Here is a 25,938-nt window from a genome sequence, read left to right as displayed (position 1 = left end):
ATTAATCCTCAAGGAAGAGGCAAAGAGAAAAAAAATATTGCTATATTTTAGTTCATATGTTGTTTGTATACACAAGTATACACAAGTGTTGTTTGTATACACAAGTGCTTAGATCTGTCATTTAACTATGTTTAAATGTAATGGATGAGACGAGTCATCTGTGTGTGTGTGTGTGTGGGTGAGGGGGGTTGTGTGTGTACATTAACATAGGCCTGTGAATTTAAACAATTTGTAAATAAAATGAACTTTTACGAACAGTATTTTCTGAATAAGTGCATTGAAGGCTATATTTAGTTCCATGCTTCAGCTTGTTTGTTTTTTCTTTCCTTTTTAAATTATTTCTTCATCTTTTTTGGGGGAGGGGTGGACCTTTAAATTCAAACTAACCCCATGCTAAAATACCTAGTTATTTCCTTTCCCCTTTGTACCCATCGTCTTTCCTTCATTACTCCTCTCTGTTACTGCCCTCCCACCCCCCCCCCCCCTTCTCTCTCTCTCTCTCTCATATTCTATATTCTTATCTTTTCCTTTATTTCTTAATTATGGGGCACTAGAACGAGAATGGTCTATTATTAAGAAAATAATGCCACTTCTATAACCCCCCACGCCTATATTCTATATCATCAACCTCACACAAAATGTCCGTTTACTCCCAGCCCCCCCCCCCCCCCTCTCTCTCATATTCTATATTCTTATCTCTTCCTTTATTTCTTAAATTATTGAGCACTAGAACGAGAAAGGTTTATTATTAAGAAAATAATGCCACTTCTCTAATCCCCACGCCTATATTCTATATCATCAACCCCACACAAAATGTCCGTTTCCAACCAGTCCCCCCCCCCCTTCTGCCCCACAAACACAACCCCTCCCCCACGCATAATGATATTTCCATTGATTTATTCGACCAAGAATAGTAGTTTCATACATAACTGTTGAGTGTAAATACTGAGGTACAAACCCTCGCAAGCCCCCAGCCCCACCTCTCTATCTACTTCTCAAGTAGACTTTGTTCTACTCGAGGATTATGACGAGGTCCATTATCGCTTTATACATAAATACATAAAATTATGTAAAATAAGGACAGCTTTAAGCTTAGAATCAAACCTATCAACACAACAAAGAGGGTCATTACCAAACATCTTGAGTAATTGCATATCTGTGAACATTTAGAAACATTTTAGGCATACTTCATTGCGATGGATTTCATGTATCTAACATGCCTAATCTGGCTTAGTTTTGTTTCAAGAGAAGGTAAGTTATTGAAATTTTTAAGACGTGTTTTCTTGAATCTCGCTAGTAATGATATTCATCAGATTTTTCCAGGCTAATGTCAAAGGTCATGACGTTTTTTTTGTAGGTAATGCCTTTGTAAAGTGTCCTCTCTCTCTCTCTCTCTCTCTCTTTACTCTTATTCACTTACATTTTTACTTTAGAATGCAATGTATACAATACATTATGTATAAAACTTTCGAACACAGGAAGCATAATGATTTGTAGAAGGATAAAATTGATATCACCGTCGTCTACGACTCGGGCGATATAAATCTAGTTTGGGCGATATATGTCGTATCGCCCCGAGGCCGGTCAATATTGCTTTATTATTGGCTCTCTGTAATTTCTGACACTCGATCTGTTCCCCGGATTCGCACCGCCACTAGCAGGTTATGGACACTGTCAGGATACCAGAACATGAACAATTTAATTGCTGTATATCATATGAGATAGATAATAACATTATAAATTATTATATTTTGCTAACTTTTTTCATTGTTTATTTATCTATCAATTTGTTTTTTTTACATTTTTCAAGACCTAGCTATAATTTACAATTCACTTATTTTGTTTTCATTTGTTATTGTTCTATTTCAAATAACGGCATCGATCAGTTAACATGTTCGTTTAGTGGCGTAACTACGGGGGACATGGGGGCACGTGCCCCCAAATCAGCTGGCAAAAAACGGGGAAAGGGAGAAAGGAAAAGAAACGTAATGGGAAAGAAGAAATTATTGTTCATTAGAATGTTACATTATATTATGATTATGTTATGTTATATTATATCAAGAAATATTTTTTCATAACTTTATGAAACATAATTTGCTCATTGCCTATGTCTTCATTGGCGGCGGAAGCCAAAAATTTTAGTGGGAGTCCACCTGAAAATTTGGGATGGACACAGGTAAAAAATTGGAGAAGCCAAAAATAAAAAAAAAGGGTTATCAAAAAAAATTAGGGGAGACCATTCCCCACCTAAAATTAAGGGGGGACACGTCCCCCATCCCCCCCCCCCCCCGCTTCCGCCGCCTATGTATGTTTTTATTGTTCCTGGTGCTCGAATTGTCTGTTTAACGCGATATATAATCCTGTGTACTAAAACCTCCCGTTTTCAAGTCAATACACACCACTAAATATATTACCAGGCACTTCTAGTTATTATTGTTTTATGTAGTGACATACGCTTCATTTTCATGAATACTTAAAGTGATTGCCCCATTTTGAGGTCTCAATATAAAGCATTTCCTGTCCGTTCTTACGTTTGCATTAGTGGACTGGTGAGATATGTCTTGTCTCTTCAATGTCCCTTTTTCTGATCTGAACTTAAAGTAAAAAAAATTAGCTTGCGCTTCGCGCTCGCATCATTTGGTTAGCCTTAGTGCATTAATGCAAACAAGCCCTAGAATGCACTCTTCACGTCTGAATTTTCTAAATTTTCAGCATGCGCTTTGCGCTCGCAATATTTGATTAGTGAGATGCGTATGATAATTATGATAACACCGCAATAAAGTGTTTCATGTTTTTAGATCTTACAAAATCAGCCAACACTTGGTACTCGCATTAGATGACTATGGTGAGATATGTATACTTTTAATGGTTTCCTAAAATAAATTCCTTAAGATGTCCCTGCTTCGGGTCAGTATTTACAAAAACTTTAGCAATTTTGCTCACATTGTTTGTTTAGCGAGAAGGGTACGTATCATGAGTACAAAATATGCTTATATCCCTCTTTAGGTTTGAATATAAAAAAATTTCAGCTCGCGCTTCGAGCTCGCATTATTTGATCAGTGAGATACACATTCGTTTAATGGTACTGTCTTTAAAATATTTATATTGGGTCAGTATATCTGTGAACAGCGCGCTTCGCGCGCTGAATATGTGACTCAAAATTTGTGCAGGTGCCCATGCCGTAACCCACGGTACGCCACTGTTTTCTATTATCATAAATTCTCTTTTTTTGCGACGCTTGCTCGTAGAATATATATGAAAGAAATAATTTCAGGCAAGGGTCCCCCAAGCATTAACCCCTCTCACTTTCTTTGTTTATATGTCTGTTTGAATCAAACGAACCACTCTTCCCTTCTGCCATTTTCCTCAAGTTTTTATTGTAGGAAAACTTAAACTTGTCTAATCTATACCGTGCCCCGCAATGAGCAATGCTGTTAAGAGCTAAGCTTACTACCTTTTTGGTCTTGCGTTGCTGAGAAAGCTGCATAGGGAGGAAAAATGAGAAAAGAGATTATTGTAATGCGTGATAATAATACTGATAATAAACAATAACAATGATAATGATGATGATGATAATAATGATAATAATGATAATATAATAATAATAATAATTCAATTCAATTCAATTTTATTTATTTCACTTCCATCAAACAAAAAAAAATTGTATACCATATATAAACATAAGTATTTGTATCCGTTGCAAAGAAACAAAAATAATTATACATACGTTGTGAAAAACACACAATTTGGGCAACACATTGGAGATTTTGAATAAGTATACTATTTTTCAATAGAAATAATAACAATGATAATAATAATATAATAATGATAAGGTCTGTTTAAAAAAGGGAAAATGGTGTTTTCTTCAAGGAAATTTGTAAGGTTCCATATATATATATATATATATATATATACACACACCATACCAATTTCCTGTAAGATTACAGGTGTTCTCGAGAGTCTGCTGCAGGAACTTCCTTTATTTTAAGGATGAATTTTCTAACAGTGTACGTAATATAATAAGGGCTTTCAAAACATTAAAATGCTGAAAAGGGGTATATTTTTGGTATACTAAAGCTACGTGTTTACGGTCAAATGTGCGAGGTTTTAAAAAGACAAAATGCTTAAAGGATGTACTTTTTATGGGAGGTGGGGCGGTAAACCCAATTTAAGTAAAGGTGAAGCCGACGTCCGTGATTACGTCCGTGATATGACAATTAAAATATACTTGTTCAGGGAATCAGATCTGTAAATGCATTAGCTTTTGGGCAAATCCTCGGGTGCTGCTTGTCTGCTCAAATGTATTAAAACAAACATGGATGAATAATTTTGGAAATGGAAGCATAAGCTAAACAAATGTGAACAAGATACTTCAAAGAACATTATTTTTTTTTACAGTTATTGACTCTCTAAAAAGTCGTTGGTAAAAATTTGTTCATATTTCTTCAATTAAAATAAAATGATTTAATTTTATTCATTGGTGTGTTTGGAATCAAAGGGCTTATGGAATGTACTTGAAATGGTAATGCCTTTTGCATTATTTCTTTATATCTTGGGTAAGCAAGCTGCAATCTCATTGAGGGTATGTTAAACACGATCAATGAAGACAGGATAATTTGGTTTTAAAGTAATGCATTGATTTTTTTTCACAGAACTTGTGCTGAATTTTTAGACCATTATCAGCCAACGGATTTTTAACTTCAGATGTAAACTTTATGTATGATTCAAGCTGAATCGATGGCAATAATTCACCTCATTATGAATACATCCTCTTTATTCATTTTGGTATATTACGAAGTTTCATCCGAAGAGATATGTTACGATGACGTCGGTTGTTTCACCGATGACGATTGCCACTGGCTCGGTTTCCCGCCAAAATCACCGCAAGAAATCAACACGCGGTTTTTTCTCTACACAAGACGCAATCCGGTCGAACCACAAGAGCTCAAGCGGGGTGACGTCGACGGTCTCCGAGCGTCGAACTTTGACCCTAGGAAGAAGACGAAGATTTCCGCTCATGGCTACACAGCTGACTCCTTTAGGCCATGGGAGGTGGATAAAAAGGATGCATTCCTTGAAGCGGTAATGAAATACTTTTTTATTCACTCCGATTATCATGAGGATTTGAAATCAAAAGACAGATGTAAAATACAAGACCTAAGATAAGTCAACTATAATTAAAGGGCCGATTTCACATAAGGGTCTTTGCAAGGACCATCTTTCGTGTCGCCCATCTTTTATGATGATCTATTAGCGGGGTGTTTCTGCCAATTATGAGCTTGCTTTTAAATCAAATTTCATACAATTTCATGAGATATCACATCATTTTATTTAACGGAAAATAAACTATGTTTGCAGATAACTTATTTGAAATGCGTTTCACGTGGCGCATCATTAAAAATGGGTGACACGACAGACGGTCATTGCAAAGACCCTTTCGTGCAGTCGGCCCCATATCTCTAAGCTTTTCGAAAAGTTTTCATTTGAATCCTTACAGGAAATGCAGAATTTTGTTGCATTCCTATAAATTCAACAGCCACGAAACCTTTCAATATTCGAGTCTAAATCAATGGCTTAATTAACTGATGGCTCATGAGTTTAAAATAATTCGACTCCCCCTATGCTTCTGTACATATTAATTTATTCGGGGTTATCTGCCTTATCTTAAGCGGGGTTTTTTTTTTTACGAAAGTTGTACGGTTGCCTACAGTGCGTTGATTTATTATTCACTTTATCAGGGTAGAAATATATTGGTTAATGAATATGGATCGTCACCAGCTAGGAAAACCAAATCTTTGTGTGGTTTGTATGCACATTAGGGAAGCTTTCGCGATCGCGGAGGAGAAAGATAACGTCGAAAACCTATAGCCCTTCACGACAAGTTAGCCTTTGTCGAAAATCGTTGAATCAAATCAGCAGTTGTGTCCTGGACTCTAGACAAACGACATATTAGCAAGTTTTCCTCAGCTCAGAATCTTACGAGCTCTTCCGGTTCACCAATTTTCGACAAAGACTTCTCAGCTGTTCATTGTCACTTGACGTTCATTTTCAATAGATTTTCTATGTTGTTGAATCCGTCCCCCGTCGAGATGGCGAAAATTCGCTATTGTTATTTCATCGCGCCTTTTTTTTTTGCAACCCCCACAGGAAGATGCAAACGTCATCTGTGTCGACTGGTCCGAAGGCGCCTCGGGTCTGTACAGCAAATGCCACCAGAACGTCCGCGTGGTCGGGCGGGAGATTGGTCTTCTCATTCGTTTTCTGAACCTGGAGATGGGAATGTTCTACAAGGACCTCCATGTCATTGGGATGAGTCTTGGGGCACACGCCGTTGGATACGCCGGCGAATTCCAACCTGGAATTGCAAGAATTACAGGTGCGAGGACTGCGATTCCTTCTCCTTTGAATCTGTTCATACCATTATGTGACTGAATTCAATTTAGTCCCGCATCGCCATGTGTAATAGCCTACATTTACATGGAACAGTACATCGCATATCAAATAGATGGAACATTTCTATTATTATTCAAAGCAACCAATAGTATCAGGGGCGGTGCTACTAGAGAACTCGGGCGATCACCCCATCAAAAATGATCAAAGAAGAGTATTAAAAGGAGTCAAGGAGAGATATTTTTATGCCGACTTACCCTTATCAAAATACCCTGACACTGCCCTGAACCTGTTTACGATACGCTTCATTTTGGTATATCTAGCATATACAGCTAGATTAATGCCCATCCTAATTCCAGAATATATGGAATAATGATCATTTATATGATAATATATATTAACGGTGACCATTTTGAGTAATCACTTAATCAAGCTCTATGTATACGACCGAGTGCTTCGATCCGAACAGCAGACCCTTGTTATTCTTGAGTCCTGTTAATTTAAAATTGTGACATTCTTATCTGATATCTTGTCTTAATGAGTCTTTTATGCTATTATACAGGTCTTGACCCTGCCGGTCCGTATTTCCGTGACGAAGGTTTCGATTACCGCAATAACGGACCCCAGTGTCGACTTGATCCGACGGACGCCATATTTGTAGACGTCATCCACACAGATGCCAACGACATCACAGGAGCAGGTCAAATGTTACAGGTAAGACCGTTATCGGAGCAAGCAGGGTGTGGACCATTCTAACTGTTAAACCAACTAGTTTAGTCACGAGATTTTAGTTTAACTTAACAAATTCATTTCTGACCAGAAGGATATTACTGTGAGAATATAATATGTAAATTTTAAAAAGTTGATCCCAAATTCATGATGATTAGATATTTTTAGCAATGACCCTTAAGAAAAAGAATACAGCACACAAGCACAGCTTTTTTCACTCTTCGGAAGTTTTATTTCTAATGTTATGACGGTAAAATCGACTTATCTCTGAATAGAAACTTTAGAATATTTTTTCTTAGTTAAAAGATGATTTTTTTCAGAAAACATAATTATTCTTTATTAGACACATTGCCCAGTGTAACCTACATAGACATACCCTCATATGAATTCGCGCACTAACTCATTTAATAATACCTTCAGGCAATGTTCGCTTTCGTTCGTTGCTTCTTTTTATTTGCAAAAATGTACTGATCATTATCATCTCAATATAGTGTTCTAGGAAATTTTTGCTCTTTAAAAAAGCACATATTTGCGTCATGTGCTCAAATATACATGCACATATTGCGCATTAATTTCGATTAAGTTTTGCATTACTAAAGTCGGAATAAGACTCTCTCAGGGTTACAGTCCTCATAAGAAATAAATGACTAACAATCACGCCAAATCATGCATTCCCAAAAATTATACCTTATCATAATTATGAACGTCTCGGGTACAAGAGTTTCAATTTTGATGACACTTTTTTTTACATTTTGAATGTGGACTCGACACGCATTTACATATTCTATCTTTGCAGCTTGGCCACCAAGACTTCTACCCAAATGGAGGACGCAAGCAGCCTGGTTGCGACGGCCCCGACTTGACGTCCGGATGCAGCCATTCCTGGGCATGGAGATTATTTACTGATAGCATTCGATCCACAAGTTGCGATTTTACCGCGTACCCCTGCCAGAATTGGGCCCTGTTCGTCGGCGGTAACTGCCGTGAGTGCGGTGACCGCGGTTGCGCAATCATGGGCTACCATGCCGACCAGAACACTGCAGTGACGGGAAAGTTCTACTTGACGACGAACGCAGAGATACCATATTGCATACCTGAATGAGTAGCGTATTTTCGATACAGATACCAATGATTTTTTTTTCTTTCAAATTTTCAATCATGTTAAACATCCCCTCTTCTGTGCTGCCGAATCGTCTGAAGGAAAAAAAACCGCTTGTGTTTATATTCCAAAGGAGGCAGCTTCGATAGACGGCAAGCGGATCGTGTTTAACAATGAACTTCATGACTTAGAATAATGGTATAAGCAACTAGTTCTACGACTTAGTCCAGTAGTCCACTCCCTCTCTTTTACTTAAATCAAAATAATACCGAATGCGTCCCCTGTATGAGAAGTATATTGATTCAATTAGACACCTTATGTACAAAATATGACAATTATTTATGCTGGGTATGCCGTTAATAACCAGAATAAGAATTATTATATTTTATAGCAATTTATGTTGTATTTAAAATGAACGAAAAGAGGAAGGCTATATTCAAATCAATATGCTCTTCTTTATTAGTTTTTTTTCTTTTGCCTTGTTGCCATTTATAATACCATCCTGTTTGGTATACTTGTTTTGCGTATTTCATCACTGAACGGATAATGCGAGGTGATCAAACCAGAACTATACGTTATAGTTTGATTATTAACGAACGGTGCACATAGCATATTGTTTTATTTTAGTTCATAAATAAATTGTTGTTTGTATCCACAAGTGCTTAGATCTGTCATTTGCTATGTTTATGTTTAAATATAATGGATGAGACGAGTAATCTGTGTGTGGGTGAGGGTGGGGTTGTGTGTGTGCACATTAACACAGGCCTGTGAATGTAAGCAATTTGTAAAAAAATAAGCTTTTAGCAATATTGTTGTCTGCATAAGTGCCATGAAGGCTATATTTAGTTCTATGCTTCAGCTTGTTTTTTTTTCTTTCCTTTTTAAATCATTTCTTCGTCTTTTTTCTTTTTTTTTTTGGGGGGGGTAGACATTTAAATTCAAACTAACCCCATGCTAAAATATCTAGTTATTTCCTTTCCCCTTTGTACCTATCATCTCCCCTTCATCACTCCTCTCTGTTCCCCCACCCCCCCCCCTCTCTGTCTCTCTCATATTCTATATTCTTATCTCTTCCTTTATTTCTCAAATTATGGAGCACAAGAACGAGAAAGGTGTCTTATTAAAATAATGCCACTTCTCTAATCTCCACGCCTATATTCTATATCATCAACCCCACACAAAATGTCCGTTTTCTCCCAGCCCCCCCCCCCCCCCCCTCTCTCTCTCTCTGTCTCTCTCATATTCTTATCTCTTCCTTTATTTTTTAAATTATGAAGCACTTGAAACGAGAAAGGTATCTTATTAAGGAAATAATGCCACTTCTCTAATCCCAACGCCTATATTCTATATCAGGGGTTCTCAAACTACGGCCCGCAGGCCGGATCCGGCCCTTGGAGTTTCTCGATTCGGCTCGCGAGACTCGCGAGAAAATAAGGGCAAGATTGCACAAGAGAGCATCTAGGACCCCGACCGCAAGGGTCTTTGCACTTCGCGCACATTTTTTTCTAAGTATCCACTTCACCCTTGCCCTTTCAGGTTTACTTGGAGTCTAATCTGGCCCTTCAAAGAAAAAGTTTGAGAACCCCTGTTCTATATCATCAACCCCACACAAAATGTCCGTTTACTCTCAGTCCCCCCCCCCCCCTCCTCTCCAACACACACCCCTCACAACCCCTCCCCCACGCACATATTTGAATATTTCCAAGGATATATTCAACCAAGAATCGTAATTCCCTACATAACTGTTGAGTGTAAATACTGAGGTACAAACCCTCGCAAGCCCCCACCCCACCTCTCTATCTTCTTCTTAAGTAGACTTTGTTCTACTCAAGGATTATGACGAGGTCCATTATCGCTTTATACATAAATAAATAAAATTATGTAAAATAAGGACAGCTTTAAGCTTAGAATCAAACCTATTAACACAACAAGAGGGTCATTACAAAGCATCTTGAGTAATTACATATCTGTGAAAATTTAGAAACATTTCAGGCATACTTCATTGCCATGGATTTCATGTATCTAACATGCCTAATCTGGCTTAGTTTTGTTTCAAGAAAGGGTAAGTTATTGAAATTTTTAAGACGTGTTTTCTTGAATCTCGCTAGTCATAATATTCATCAGTTTGTACCAGTATTAACTATGACAAAGGCCGTGACAATGTTTTGTTGGTAATGCATTTGTAAAGTGTGCTCTCTCTCTCTCTCTCTTACTCTTATTCACTTACATTTTCTTTAGAATGCAATGTATACAATCTTTTTGTAGTCAAAACTTTCTTACGCCGGAAGCATAATGATTTATAAAAGGAAATAAGCATTATTACAGTAGCAATGTGACGAATTGTTTAGAAATGATGCGTGTACCTTCCCTTTTTAAAGAGAGTGTGGAATGTGTCTTTAATTGAAAATTCATTTTTCTGCATTGAAAAAAAAATTGAATTGAATTTATTTATTGTCCTGTGTAGGAAATTCATTTCACATCGGGTTTACAAAAATTATAAAAACATATGCACATAGAATGAAATAGACTTACAATACCGTGGGATTACATACACAAAATAAAATGCCGTATACGTTATTTCAAATATAATAGAAAAAGTACAATTGCAGATATATAAATTGATTAATTATTCAAATGTTAATTGGTTTGTGATTCCCTCTCCAGCCCGAATACCGGGATGGGGGGTGGAACGAGTATTGCGAGACGGTAAATTAAAAGTGAGTATTAAAAGGGGCGGGGTTCACAGTAAGCTAAGTGCAATTCCCCATTCTATCTGACAACTGTACTATTAAACACATGTTGAGAATTGGGGACAAAAGACTGCCTAAAACGTTCAGAAAAAAATAGGATTGTTATGTAATAAATGTATGGAATCGTCAACTATTAGTTTGAAATTGCACAAAGTATCGAAACTAGGCCTACATAAAAAAAAATATTTTTTTTACAAACAACTAACGTAAGCTAACAGATTTACCTAAACTGATAACTGGATTTAGAAATCATGAAAATACACGTGGGCTTATACAGTGTTATATCTACTCACTTTTCAATTGTAGAAAGTAATCATTTTCCTTCTCTTTGTTTTGCCTCTTGATTTCAAAGTTTTATCCGAAGAAATGTGTTATGATGATGTCGGTTGTTTTACGGACGAAGATTGCCACTGGTTAGGTTTCCCACCAAACCGACCATCCGATATCAATACCCGGTTCTTCCTATATACCCGACGTAACCGGTTTGAACCGCAGGAGCTCCGACGCGGTGACATCGACGGCCTTCGAGCGTCGAACTTTGACCCGAGGAAGAAGACGGTCTTCTCTGCACATGGTTATACTTCGGATTCTTTCACGTCTTGGGAGCTGGATAAAAAGAATGCCCTCCTCGAAGCGGTGGGTGTCTAATCATTCTTCCAATAAATTATTTTGAAATGATGATATTCCAATTTAATAATATTCCAATAGTTATAACGGAGCGACTTCTCGAAGAGCTTGATATAATCATGGACCTACTACTTAGGTCCATGATATAATATTGCCTCTGTCATCTGATCATTGCTTGCCCGCACACGATGTGTGCACTTTCTCCAGTCCCTGGGGAGCATTCCATAATTCCAGCATGAATATCCAAACTGTTGCACACTACACTAGCTTTCGCATCCCACATCTGAATGATTCTTTTTAAACAAATACGTAGAATAAAACAATAATGCACAGCAAATGATCTAAGGGTCAAGTGGGCAAACTTACTAAATGGTTTATGGTCATAAAAGTGTTCAAATCGTAATACTCTTAAAAAAGTACAATATTCCCCTGGCGAGTCACACAGCACTTGGTGTCCATTCAACACACTTGTCAAGCAAGCTTTGGGCAAAGTTGTGAATTATGATTTTGATATGTTTGTAAACCAGTGCCGGCAGCACAAAAACGTTGTTAGCCTATCGGAGCGCTAACAGTGAGCCCAGTCATATCTTTCGGATTTTAAAGTCAAAACATTTATTTCAATGTGCAAGGTTAGTAATGCATTGTTTTACATGGAAAGGAATCGCTGCCACATTATCCGTTGTAACAGGATCTCTCTTGGCGTATTTATAACGCTAACGACGTTTCTGTGCGGCTGGTACAAAAAGTCATAATGCCAGTAGAAATTCATCACTTTATTAACATTCAAATCGTTCAAACAAAGGAATACAATATATACAAACATAGAAGAAAGGAACGCCCTGGACATATCTGAGTAACAGAACAAGCAGGGCATACATAAATAACATAGATTATATGTTATTTAATCAATTTAATCCATTATCCATAGCATTGTATGATTTTGTCTGTCTTACATCTTTCTTCCATCATCATTACCGGGCATCTTCACCTCCATCCTCCATCCTCCTCCTCCTCATCATTCTTCATCATCATTTCTATCATTATCATCGTTGTCATCGAATGCAGGAGGACGCAAACGTCATCTGCGTCGACTGGGGTGCGGGCGCCCTGGGTCTATACAGCAAATGCCATCAGAACACCCGGGTAGTTGGCCGAGAGGTCGGTTTGCTGGCCAGATTTCTCAACCTCGAGACCGGCATGTATTACAAGGACGTTCATTTGGTCGGTATGAGTCTCGGAGCCCACGTCATGGGATACGCCGGCGAGTTTCAACCTGGTATTGGAAGAATAACAGGTATGCTGACAGAGGGTGTGGTTTCCTTTTGCCTATTTACCTTGGACTTTGTATATTCATCAGTTTGCAAGGAAAAAACACGCTTACAAAATATAACTATGTTGGATATTGGCTTTGTGTCAAAAACACAGCGCCCCCCACAAACACACAAACACATACATACAAAGATCTGAAGGCATGGTCACACCGGCCGAGCGTTGTTGGAGCGGTCGTGGAGCGGTAGGGAAAGAGGGTCGAATGTCGCTCTCAAAATTGGGGAAAAAAATCGAAAACAAAAAACAACAATCGAAATCGAAAATGGTCAACGGTAGCGAGAGGTGATGATTTTTTTTTTTCTCTCCGCTCCATGACCGCTCCAACAACACTCGGCCGGTGTGACCACACCTTTAATAGGCCGACTTTACCTTGTTGTTTAATTTTTCTTTTAGGCCTCGACCCCGCAGGTCCTTATTTTCGCGATGAAGGTTTCGACTTCCGTAACAACGGACCCCAGTGTCGACTGGATCCGACGGACGCCATCTTTGTTGACGTCATTCATACAGATGCGAATGACATTACAGGACTCGGACAGATGCAACAGGTCTGGCCCTCTTTTCTTGTTTTTATTATATGTGATTGTGTTATAATAATAATAAAAGAAACAAATGCCTGTCGAACCAAAGATCGTGGGTTCGAGTCCACCCCAGGATGACTGAAGCCAGTGCGTTGTGTGAACGTCTCTCTCCTGTTTAATAGATGCAGGCGATGTTACGGTGGAAAACACTCCGTCCCTCGGATAGGACGTTAAACGGAGGCCCCGTGTAGAGGAGAGTCACTACCTTTGCACTTTAAGAACCCACTGCACTATTTGTATAAGAGCAGTGGGAAACCCCGGTGTAGTGGTCCACCTGCATTCCCCCAATTAGTTATATCGGGAGGAGAGACCTGTGGGTCATAGTGATTCAATTCGCTATTCCCCACCAGGCACAAGTGACACTGAACAATAATAATAATAGTAATGAAATTCATTTTTCGTGTACATAATAAACCGATTGTGACAATTCTGTTAATTGAAGATTTAAATTATTTTCTAATATTCCTCAACGATCCTGTAGGCATGAAATATCTTTGTGGATACGGGTTCACTTTCCGGGTCCCTGTGTCAAACATTTATAGTTCTCGTCGGTAAAAAAAAAGGTCGACCAAATGGACTTATGAACACCTTATCGAAATTTGACTATAGCAAAACAAAAAGATTTCTAAAATATTAACTCCAAGAGCTTTTGACATTTTTTTACAACCATGTTACTCTTCGTGACCTTTAACAATCATCTTATCATTGATCATCATCTCTTGACTATTTGTTTTTCCAACCTGTGTTGATTTTTTTGATTTTTTTTTCTTCAATGTTAAACATTATTGAGACTGATTATTTTTATTTGTCACCTATTAGATTTGTATGATTTGATTCAATATGGATGATGGAAGTTGAAATGGTTATATTAAACTGAATTCAACTTGACAAACCGATTTCCCCTTCTTTTCATACAAGTACCTTTGATCTTTTCCTTAATGCCTTGTATCTCCACGCCCCCTCCACCCCCCCCCCATCCCCCCCATCCCCCTACACCAAATCTAATCATATTCCATTCTATTATATTCATAGATGGGGCATCAGGACTTTTACCCTAATGGTGGACGAACCCAGCCCGGTTGCACCGAGTCAGACCTCCTCTCTGGTTGCAGTCACATGCGCGCTGTCGCTTTATTCAGCGAGAGCGCGCGGTCAACCACCTGCAGATTTACCGCGTACCCGTGCGACAGCTGGAGAAACTTTACAGCCGGTGGATGCGGTGATTGCGGAGAGAGCGGATGCGCTGTGATGGGCTTCCACGCTGACCAAAATACCGCGGTTAGCGGTAACTTTTACCTCCACACCGATTCGCAGTCGCCCTATTGTTTGCAAGATTAACGGATGCATAGCCTTATTCTTGGGTTTCATTATACATAAAAATAGCTATATTTACTTTCAAAATATCTGATGCGGACTGTGCAATATGTCATAGTTATGATGCCATAATGACAGAGTATATTCTTTTTGTTTCAATGTTTGTTGAAAAATAGTAATCAGTTTACATGTTATTATAAATAGCCCTTTTATTTCTACTAGTAATAGTAACGCAATACATACAGTTACTAGCGATTTTGTCGCCATTGGTACTAGCACAATGCTAACATTTTAAAGCATGTTCATTTGCTGACTTCTGAAATTAAGGGTTTATTCAGAGGTCCAAGTTCAGAAAACAGACAAGAAGATCTTTATTCACATTAATTTTTATAATAATTAGCAAGACATTTGTATGTCAAATTTACAACCTTTTGAGATCATACGCAACTATATTTACTATATACACATTAAAAAATATGCCCCTATATTGGGGACTTGTCCAATATGCAGGATTCATTTTTCTGTGTTGTTGTTTTTTTACAAAAAGGGCAACATCAGAAAGACGAGAAGGGGTAATAGGAGGACGATGAGGGGAAGAAAAAGGATAAGTGGGAGATGATTAAGCGGGAGGAAGAATAGAAGGAGATGAGAAGAAAGTCAAGAACGTTTGTGGATAAATTAACAAAATAACACAGGATTCCTATAGGTTAAAAAATTATATATTCATATATTTGATGCAAAATTGTGAAAGTTTGGATAAGGGACGGTGATCTCAAGGTTCAGTAGTTTTTGAAAATGTAGACTGGAATTTGATTGCAGTTTCTTTTGTCACTTTTTGGGGGTATTGTTGTATACCTTGCTGGTAATAGAGACACTATTCTCCTTGATGTTCCAGTTGATAATTGGACATGAATATAACAGACAAAAAATGCGAACTATGTAATATTGGGTAATAAAATAATTGGCTATACATACAAGTATAATACCTCACAACTTTTAGCCATGTATTTCATTTTGTTTCTGTGATCTCATAAAAATATAATCTACAATACTAACAATAAAGAAAAATGCTAATCATGGTGGAATCAAATGGGATGCGATCCGATGCGATATGGATGATGAATGAGATGAGATGTGGGTACTGAGATGGCGATAGAATTGATGATAGTAATGATGTTGGTATATAGTGATGATATGGATGTCGATGATTGCTGTGGTGATTCGGATGATTAAGTGTAACATATTGCAGCAATAAGGGCTGAAGGACATCGATTTATGTCATGTCAGATTAAGGCATAGCAATAACAATGAACAAAACTGAAGGCTGATCATTGGAAAATATATGTGCTACTGGGATGGCAACGACGGGGTTGGTGTGAAGACAATGATGGATTATTACTGAGAAATTCTGGAGAATCAAGATGGCAGTGAGGCAAGATGATGATATAGATGATGATGGTGGTGAAGATGATGATGATGATGGAGATGATTATGGTGATGATGATGATGATGATGATGATGACGGTGATGATATAGATGATGATGATGATGATGGTGGTGGTGGTGGTGGTGATGATGATGATGATGATGATGGTGGTGGTGGTGATGATAATGATGATGATGATGATGGTGATGGTGGTGGTGATGTTGATGACGGTGGTGATGATGATGATGATGGTGGTGGTGTGGTGGTGATGTTGATGATGGTGATGATGATGACGATGATGATGGTGTTGGTGGTTCGGGTGGTGATGACGATGTTCGAGACTACGACGCTTATAACGATGACTCTTACACTAAATCGATACATGGTGAGGATGACAATGACGATGATGGCGACGACGGGGTTGGTGTTGAAGACAATGATGAATTATTACTGAGCAATTCTGGAGAATCGAGATATCGGTCAGGCAAGATACTCAACATCTTCTGTATTTTTATAAATTTAGATAGTTGTCGGTCAACGTTTCAATTTTTAGCATCTTGGTAATCAGAACTATGGACCTTATATTGAGTTTGATTTGTAGCAGATTGGGATATTGAATTCTAAATAGTAAAACTCTACGAAACGATGCATTGGGTGATGGGTGATTTGACTAATTCTTAGAGCAAAGATAAGATATGGTAATCTGATTGTGGCCTGAATATAGCATCTGCACCAATTCTCATGGCAAAATGATAAACAGTTGGTCGAGCTTTTGGAGGGTCATATTATTTGCAGTTTCATAATTATAATCATTCAAGGTTTGGACAATTCCAAAATACGTTGCCGTCTGTCTTGATGCTACGTAATATTAAAATAAAATCATGAAATTATACGTTCCACTTTTCGCTCTGCTGTTTACTTATCATGGTGAGTGATTTTTTGTTTATTTTTTTGTAGAATATCAATGACACATGTTTATAAATCAGAACTACATTCCATGGACCTTCATTAATTTTGTTTGGTAAATCTACGTTAAGCCCAAAACCAGACAAGTTTGAGTGATTTTATATCAAGAAAATTCTGGCAGTAGGCCTGCGGGAATGTTAAATTATATCTGGAGACCTACGATTTATAAATAATACTGAACAGATTTGATATTGCTTCATGTTATTGGATGTGCCTGGTTTTGCAAAGAAGATTCAACGATGGTCGTTTTTTCTTCGACTGAGACAATATGAGATTAAACTGGAAAGGACCTTGTGTGTTAACAGTGTATAACCTATTCACAAAATGGATCTGTGGGTCATGTGATTCGCCATGTTCTCATTGTAATAATGCTCAAATTGAACAGTGTGAAGATGATTTTCAACTTGGGACATCTCATGAGCAATCACAAAGTGTGCGCATTTTATGTGTGCAAAAATGTGATTCACGCTGTTAAACTTTAGAATTTACCAGTGTGAATAAAATGTTTACACTGTGTTCCACACTATGAACTGTAAACACACTATGGAACACACTTGTTCCAAAATGTGGACATGATGTTCTTTCCTGGAAACTTGTGTGTTTTCCATCGATCGCTTAAGTATTGCATGTTGCAATTTTATATCAATGTATATAAATTTGCATTCAGTAATTTTCATTAGTGTTCAGTTGTTACCTTTATATCAAAAGCAACAAATTCATATGATAATGATGATGATGAAAAGCATTTTTGTATAGCGATATTTACCTGTAAATTCATATCCAATATCATATCATGATTAAACCTCTTATGCACGCTGTATATGAGCACAGTTAAAGTTTTCTGGGGAAAATTGGCTTGATTTCCTGCGACATTACAAGTCGATGCATACAGCGTTCGAACTCATTTAAATAAGATATTTGCAAGATTGAGGATATTCTAGACATGTAGTCGGAAATGTTTATTTTATACACGACTTGCTTACATACGTGATCAAGCGAAGTTTACTTTTAATTTCGAAAATGCTATGACAGATGCCTACCCCTTCCACATACACACAAACAAAAGTGAAACTTGTGGTCTATATCATATTCTTTAACCCCCCCCCCCCCCCCCCTGCAGTTCAAGCAGCCGAGATCTGTTACGAAGGCTTGGGCTGCTTCACAGACGATCTCGAGTGCCACAAATACCGCTTCCCGCCACAAACTCTGGAAGAAATCGACCTCCATTTCTACCTCTACACTCGACGTACACGGGACACACCATACGAGCTATTTTGGAATGACGTCGAGAATATTCGAAGCTCGAACTTTGACCCGCTGAAGAAGACAAAGATTGTGACGCACGGTTTCCTTGGGAATTACTCGGAGCCTATTTACGCCAACATTAAGGATGCCTTTATTGCAAGGGTAAGTTGATGTGGTGATTACAAAACTAAAACAACAACAATCCAATGAAATTCGACAATAGTTTATTTGATCAGGTCAGTACCATAAATGTATGTCATTGAAGTTATGAATGCGATCATTTGTATAATTTTAGATGAGTGCGCGCGTATATAGATATGACGAACGTCACGTGGTATAGGTCCTAATCTTGCTATGTGATTGGTCAAAAGTTAATCACGTGAGAAGATCCCCTTCCATCAAATTATGCCTATGAATGACTGTGCACTATTTAGAATGAAAATGCGTTGCACTGTGTGTAATCTATTAGAGAGACCCATTCATGAATTCAAAGATGAAATGGAGCGTGGATCGAGTCATCCTAAAAGCAATATATTCGGACAACTACCCCATATAGGGCAACTACCTCCCGGACAATCCCATCCCCCTCACCCCCCCCCCCCGACTAGAGTCAAAAGAAGCACCGTCACGGTGACAATGTATTTGTTTTGGTCCTCGCTATCATGAACCGAATTCAACCAAAGTAAGTCACACCGGGAGTCGTTTCACAAAGCAGTTCGTAAATTAAAAGCGACTTTAAGAACGACTGACGAACCTTTCTTACGCGCTTAGCCATCGCCAATGAATATACCATTTTCCACAAGAAAGGATCACCAGTCGTTCTTAAAGTCGCTCTTAACTTACGAACAGCTTTATGAAACACCCACCAGATCCGCAGTCCATTAAGTCATAAAGCATATGCGAGAGTCGAGCTGCTGCCTGAAAATCGATGTCGAGCCCAACAGGGATGTGTTGTTTTTACCTTTATAATCATCCCTGATAAAAACAGTTCCTTTAATTGAAATTCTAGCCCTAATTTTTCAAAAATGGTGAACCGGAGAAGCAGTTTCGGAGTTGACAAAAATGCAAATGTGTCGTTTGTCCCAGAGTGAAGCTGCTATTTATTTACTAATTTTTGACAAAGACTTTTCCGTTGTTCTTTGTCATGAATGGCGTTTGACAATATACATTTTCTATGTTCTTGAAATCCTTCGTGTGTCGTGTAAACCAAGACTCCCTACTGATTGTAATACATTTTCCTACACACAGCAAAAACTGTGGTGCTAACCGGTGTACATAGAGGACCACACCAGTTATTTTACACCGGTGTTAAATTGGTGGTGTTAATTTTACACCTATAGGTGTTATTACAACACCTATGGTTGTTAAATTTAATTTACACTCTTTGGTGTTATGTTCAATCTCTGGGGTGTTATTTTAACACCTCAGGGTGTGGTCCTCTATTAACACCAATTGGTGTCAGTTTTAACACCACATTTTTTACAGAGCAGAAGTATGCACGTAACCCCCCCCCCGCCCCCGCAATGAGCAAGTTACTAATAATAAACCAATATTGATTGACAAAATGAAAAAAAAAACGTAACAACCCCTTAAAGTTCTAGGGATTTGTTACAAGTATAGCGATATTAGGTAATTTACTTAACTTTATATTCAACTAGCAATTTCATTCTCTACAAAATATTTTTTTAGGAAGATGTGAATTTCATTCTTCTTGACTGGCGGGATGGGGCCGTGACGCTTTATCCGAGGGCCATGCAGAACGCCAGGGTGGTGGCCCGCCAGCTCAGCCTTCTCATCAAGGCATTGAACATGGAGTTTGGGGCCTACTACAAAGACGTCCACATCATGGGTTACAGTCTTGGCGGCCACGTCGCGGGGTACGTCGGGCAAGAGATACCGGGACTTGGGAGGATTACTGGTAAATAAATTGACCATTTTTTATGATCAGGATGATATATAGTCGGCCATGGGTAGGGAAAGACGGGTTAAGTTGTACCATTTTTTTTAATGACTTATGTTAGAACTTATGATTCTTAATCTTGTATAGAAATAAGTACCTTGCCTTAAAGTTTAATTCTTGGAAAACATTTTTACCTATGTTATAAAACATTCTACTCAGTGGCGTACCTGGGATTTTTCCACAGGGGGGGGGGGCAAAACCGGTCTAAAAATTTGACAAGCAAAAAAAAAGAAAAAGAAAAAAGTATATCTCTTTTGTATGGGTTTGTGACTCGTCAGCGGGGAACAGACTGCCCCCTCTGCCCCCCCCCCCCCCGTAGGTACGCTAGTGATTCTACTCCCACGTTGAAACTCACTGTCATCGTTGAAAAAGAAGATGTCAACTTGCCCCATCCATGGGGTAAATTAAGCCACCGTCTGGGGGTAATTTGAGCTACAAAAACTATGTCAAAAGGGTATGGGACAAGAACTAGCACGACATATTTTATTTAAAGTCTTTTCACTCGCTAATTCTCTATAAATACTAACATACTCTTAAATCCAAACAACTGTCTTGTGAATTTGGTCCTTTTTGCGCGCAATCTCAATGGCTTTTCAAGCACTTAAAAAAATGATTTTTTTTTTTTAAGTTGAAAATAATGTGGTGGGGATAGGAGTTATGCAATATATGGTACCATCACAATGTCTGACTCATTTATTTTTTATGTATTCCCATTGCTTATAACACGATTATTGTATTTGTCATAATTATATCAATTTTGTGTTTGTAATGTTGTATACTCATTTCTGATGTGAATGTAGAAATTAAATCAATCAAATCAATGTATAGATCTCGATCAAAATGATTTTTTTTTGCTCGTATTTTTTCCCGTGCTGTTTCCATATTTAATTTATAAAATCATGCACACCAAAAACCGTGGTGTTAACAGGTGTACATAGAGGACCACACCAGTTATTTTACACCGGTGTTGAATTGGTGGTGTTAGTTTTACACCTATAGGTGTTATTACAACTCCTTTTGTTGTTACATTTACACTCTTTGGTGTTATGTTTAATCTCTAGGGTGTAATTTTAACACCTCAGAGTGTGTGGTCCTCTATTAACACCAATTGGTGTCAGTTTTAACACCGCAGTTTTTACAGTGTGTTACTTAGTGAAGAACATCTGAATAGTTGCCGATTTGGGGAGTGATAGTAGAACATGGAGATATGTAGTAGAATTATTTCAAACTCAGAAAAATTGAGGAACACTCTCTAGATAAAACAGTTATTATTCCTCTTCCTTACAGGGGTCCGTTGCAGAAAGAGTTGCGTTTAAACGCAAGTCAAAAAATCAATCGCAACTCCCAAATGCGCGCCGTTGATTGGTTGAAAATCAAGTTGCGCATGATTTTTAGAGTTACGATTGATTGCAACTCTTTCTGCAACGGGCCCCAGGTCTTGATCCAGCCGGTCCTGGTTTTCAGAACACTGACATTCCCGAATGCAGACTGGATAAAAGTGATGCGATCCTCGTTGACGTTATCCATACCGATGGGAGACCTGCTGGATACGGAACACTTACACCGGTATAAGAACTCTTTACTGATTGTGATGATTTAACTGCACGTGGTCCTTAATTACTAGGATTGTCAGTTTTTGTGAAATATGTTCTCGAGTTTTGCTACATAACATTCACCTCACATATATATTTTTTTTCAAATCGCTGATTTTTTTTCTCTCGCTGACGGGAAATATCCCTGACCAATCTTGTTTTATATTTAAAGTTTTGCTCTGCAACACGTAAAAAAAACGTTGTATTTTTCATAATATCTTTGTGAATATAAAACGTGTTGGCGATACGCGGTTCGAAGTGTCTGTTCCTACTTTGTTGTTATTTTGTCAATCATAAACTAACGATGCTGTCTTTATCTTCTTTCTTTTATTCTTCCCATTACCCTCGTCTTCTCCACCTCCGTTTTTTCTGCAATTTGTTTCTTCTTCTCTCTCCTTCTCTTTAGCCTTCCCTTTTCTTTACATTCATAATTGCTTTCTTTCTTATCTATCTTTCTTTCTTTCTTATCGTTCTGTTGCTTCATTCTTAATTGTTTTCTTATTTCTTTCTCCCTACTTGCTAGCTTTTTGATCTATCTATCTATCTATCAATCAATATATCTGTATATATATCTATCTATCTGCAACTTTTTATTTATCTATACAGTTTGGTCACATGGATTTCTACCCCAATGGTGGTCTTGATCAGGAGGGGTGTTCCTTAGATGTCGTGTCTGTATGCAGTCATATGAGAGGTAGAGATTACTTCCTCGAAAGTCTGGTCAACCAAGACTGTCAGTTTACATCCTATCCGTGCTCCGACTGGAATAGGTAAGGTGTGAGATAGATAGATAGATAGATAGATAGATAGATAGAGAGAGAGAGAGAGAGAGAGAGAGAGTGGAAAAGAAGAATAGGATGAGCGGGGGCGGGAGGGATGGGCGAAGGGGAAAGGAGTGGAGATGGGAGGAGGGACCCGCGGGGTTCCTTTCATAAAAAGTTTTATCATATAAAATTTGCAAGAACAGTTTAAAGCTACTGAAATCCTTCAATCTGATTGGCTGATAGTAAAATTGTTATAGAAACTGTACATAAATTGTACATTATGTTATTATAACAAGTATTTATGAAACGGGACCCTAGCTGTTGAGCCTGTATAGAAATATTCGAGATGAAATTAACATGGGAGAAGATTAGGCAATTCGACAAAGTGATTCACGGGAAATTAAGAATAAATTCACAGGCTGAAAGAATAAACATGATAAATCAACGGATTATAACTTACTATACCTGATGGTGAAATGACTTCATTGAAAAAAGAAGAACTGGGGCCCGCTGCAGAAAGAGTTGCATTTAAATGCAAGCCAAAAAATTAATCGCAAGTCCAAAATGCGCGCTGTTGATAGGTTGAAAATCAAGTTGCGCCTAAATTTTTAGAGTTGCGATTGATTGCAACTCTTTCTGCAACGGGCCCCAGTTCTTCTTTTTTCAATGAAGTCATTTCACCATCAGGTATGCAGGGACCGCGCAAATCTGTTAGGGAACGGTGGGGTGGCGGGGAAGACGATTTGGTGATGACTTGTGAAGTCGTTGTGATGGAAAGATACGATACTCATTCTGCCGGCGCGTGTTACCAATAGGTTGGCATATTTGCTTAACACTCTCCTTTCTTCGTTTTTCTTCCTTTGTTTTCTTCCATCTCATCTCGTAATTTGTCGGTGTAATTTGATTTATAAAATGTCGTCACGTGTATTATTATTAAGTAGTTATATCAAAAGTAATGTATAAAAAAGGGAACCTTATCTACAAGCATTCTGCTTCTAAGGTTTCCTCCACTTTTCCGTTTTATGTACTTAAACATGTATTAATATGTATTGATTAAGAATGCTTGCTATTTATACTTATATAGTCTACGTGTGTAAGGGTTGCTAAGCTTAGTTATGTAAGTTATCAAAGTTTTGTAACATAACGGATTTGTGGAAATAAAACCTAAATGAAATGAAATGAAATCTCCTTGAAAAAAAAATAATGAGGGACAGCCCCCATGCACCCACATGTGTCGCCGCTCGCGCCCCGTCGTCGAGAGAATACCAAAAACAAAAATACGGCGAAGGGAATGCTCGCATGTTGTAATTTTAATCTTTATTTTTTGCCAATACTCTGCTACATAAGAATGGTCTGTTTTATACATTATACGCCATTTTTTATGTCTAACTTTTTTCGTTTTGCTTTATTTTTTTTTATTTTTAGTTATCGTCTCGGTCGATGTACTTCTTGCGGCGACGATGGGTGTCCATCCATGGGGATTGATGCCGAGCTCAACCCGATCGAAGGCACATTCTACCTCCGAACCAACGCACAATCTCCATTCTGCATAGAATGAAATAATCATCAAAAATTATTGGATTATTATGTGATTATTAATTATCAATTATTTTGTCTAAATGGTGCAATTTTTTAATCCACTCAAAATAAGAGTCGAGATTAATTTAAGAAATAAAATAATTTTGTTTTAATAATTAAGTAAAATTTTATGTGATAATGGCAAACATGTTTTCCTAAACATCAGAAGATGTTAATAAAGGTAACATAATACATTCAAAATATTCATTTTGTATTTTGTTGTGCATAATCACGACGTCATATTGAAGGTAATGAGCAGACCCGAAGCTAATTATGTCTTGTAGCTTTTCAGTTTGTTTTGAACCCAGTTTTTTTTATTGTGTAAGATTTTTTTCATTGTATAAGATTTTTTTCATTGTATGCATAGAAAACTCAAGAAATGTAAACATTTGTGTTTTTTGCATTACAGTAGTGTATATCTGTGAAAATAAGATGGTTTAAAAGTAATTTTTGTCACTCATAACCAAGTGACGTAAATCCGATGCAGCAAATTTGACAAGCAAATGAGGATTACACATAATTTTTATTCAACACTCACTTGTTACAAACAACAGGGTAAGGTTTATTTCGAAGATTATTTTCCCTCAATATTCTGCTTTCGTCTTAAAGCCACACTGTAAAAACTGCGGTGTTAAAACTGACACCAATTGGTGTTAATAGAGGACCACACCCTAAGGTGTTATAATTACATACTACAGATTAAGCGTAACACCAAAAAGTGTAAATGTAACAACAAAAGGTGTTGTAATAACACCTATATGTGTTAAAATAACACCACCAATTTAACACCCGTGTAAAATAACTTGTGTGGTCCTCTATGTACACCGGTTAACACCACAGTTTTTTGCTGTGCAGTGTGAAACTTCCATTTCAGAGAAATTTTGTTTTTGTTTTGATGTAGCATGTATAGAATCCATGGATGATATAAGTAGATGCTACCTCATGAGCATAATTCCCCCATGTCAAAGAGTAGCCTATGGAATGAAAAAAAAGTGAACAAGTAAAAACAGCGAAAAAAATCCCTCAAAGTCGAGTTGTGTGGAGAGTGTCTGGTAATTATTTACTTTGGGGAAATAATATCAGATGTTAATAGTCTATATTACGGTGTAAATATGCGAACTGATGATGATGATGACGATGTTGATGGTGATGGCGATGTTTGAGACAACGACGCGTCGTTTTATCACCAACATTATCATTATCATGTTGGTGACGATGATGAGGATGAAGATGGTGACGATGATGATGATGATAATGATGATGTGATGATGATGATGATGGTGATGATGCTGATGATAACGATGATGATGAGGATGATGATGATGATGGTGACGATAAAGATGGTGACGATGAAGATAATAAAGGGTGAGCCCCAGCTAGCAGGAAGTATTACCTTTTCTTTTTTTTTAATTTTATTCAACACATTAATGCTGCACAAAGGAGTTCTGAACAATTTTCTGTTTCACACAATACAATATAAATGCCGTGCTCTCGTGGTCTTCGTTTTAATAATTTCATTATTAGGCATGTTAGGCCTATTATTGTTGTTTTATTATTTTTTTTTAAGATACAAGCACACTTTAAATGCCAT

General features: G+C 37.7%; 2 protein-coding genes across 3 annotated transcripts; both read left to right on the top strand.

Moving 5' to 3' along the window:
* The first annotated feature begins 1,110 nt into the window (after window positions 1-1,110).
* Window positions 1,111-14,875, top strand: LOC121425643 (pancreatic lipase-related protein 2-like). Of its 2 annotated transcripts, none has more exons than XM_041621775.1 (5): window positions 1,111-1,251; window positions 11,321-11,604; window positions 12,661-12,889; window positions 13,318-13,469; window positions 14,535-14,875. In XM_041621775.1, exons 1-5 carry the CDS (start codon window positions 1,197-1,199, stop codon window positions 14,838-14,840), a joined length of 1,026 nt encoding a protein of 341 aa, XP_041477709.1. In that variant the 5' UTR covers window positions 1,111-1,196; the 3' UTR covers window positions 14,841-14,875. The 2 variants fall into 2 exon arrangements, with proteins under 2 accessions (XP_041477709.1, XP_041477710.1); XM_041621776.1 differs by lacking the exons at window positions 11,321-11,604; window positions 12,661-12,889; window positions 13,318-13,469; window positions 14,535-14,875 and adding exons at window positions 4,799-5,082; window positions 6,148-6,376; window positions 6,953-7,104; window positions 7,916-8,310.
* Window positions 14,876-17,040: 2,165 nt separating this feature from the next.
* Window positions 17,041-24,656, top strand: LOC121425308 (pancreatic triacylglycerol lipase-like). The gene is made up of 6 exons (XM_041621335.1): window positions 17,041-17,169; window positions 18,329-18,615; window positions 20,143-20,371; window positions 21,849-21,979; window positions 22,612-22,775; window positions 24,195-24,656. Exons 1-6 carry the CDS (start codon window positions 17,124-17,126, stop codon window positions 24,325-24,327), a joined length of 990 nt encoding a protein of 329 aa, XP_041477269.1. The 5' UTR covers window positions 17,041-17,123; the 3' UTR covers window positions 24,328-24,656.
* The last annotated feature ends 1,282 nt before the right edge of the window (window positions 24,657-25,938 follow it).

The sequence above is a fragment of the Lytechinus variegatus genome, chromosome 12, assembly GCF_018143015.1.
Source record: "Lytechinus variegatus isolate NC3 chromosome 12, Lvar_3.0, whole genome shotgun sequence".
Lineage (NCBI taxonomy): Eukaryota > Metazoa > Echinodermata > Echinoidea > Temnopleuroida > Toxopneustidae > Lytechinus > Lytechinus variegatus.
This window is presented reverse-complemented; position numbering and strand designations above follow the sequence as displayed.

Bases quoted from the DNA above. Each gene is read 5' to 3' on its own strand.
- LOC121425643 (XM_041621775.1), top strand. From the start codon at position 1,197: ATGGATTTCATGTATCTAACATGCCTAATCTGGCTTAGTTTTGTTTCA. The intron at 1,252-11,320 runs GTAAGTTATTGA...TTGATTTCAAAG, and splicing joins TAGTTTTGTTTCAAGAGAAG to TTTTATCCGAAGAAATGTGT. The intron at 13,470-14,534 runs GTCTGGCCCTCT...TTATATTCATAG, and splicing joins GACTCGGACAGATGCAACAG to ATGGGGCATCAGGACTTTTA.
- LOC121425308 (XM_041621335.1), top strand. From the start codon at position 17,124: ATGAAATTATACGTTCCACTTTTCGCTCTGCTGTTTACTTATCATG. The intron at 18,616-20,142 runs GTAAGTTGATGT...ATATTTTTTTAG, and splicing joins AGGATGCCTTTATTGCAAGG to GAAGATGTGAATTTCATTCT. The intron at 20,372-21,848 runs GTAAATAAATTG...AACGGGCCCCAG, and splicing joins GGGACTTGGGAGGATTACTG to GTCTTGATCCAGCCGGTCCT.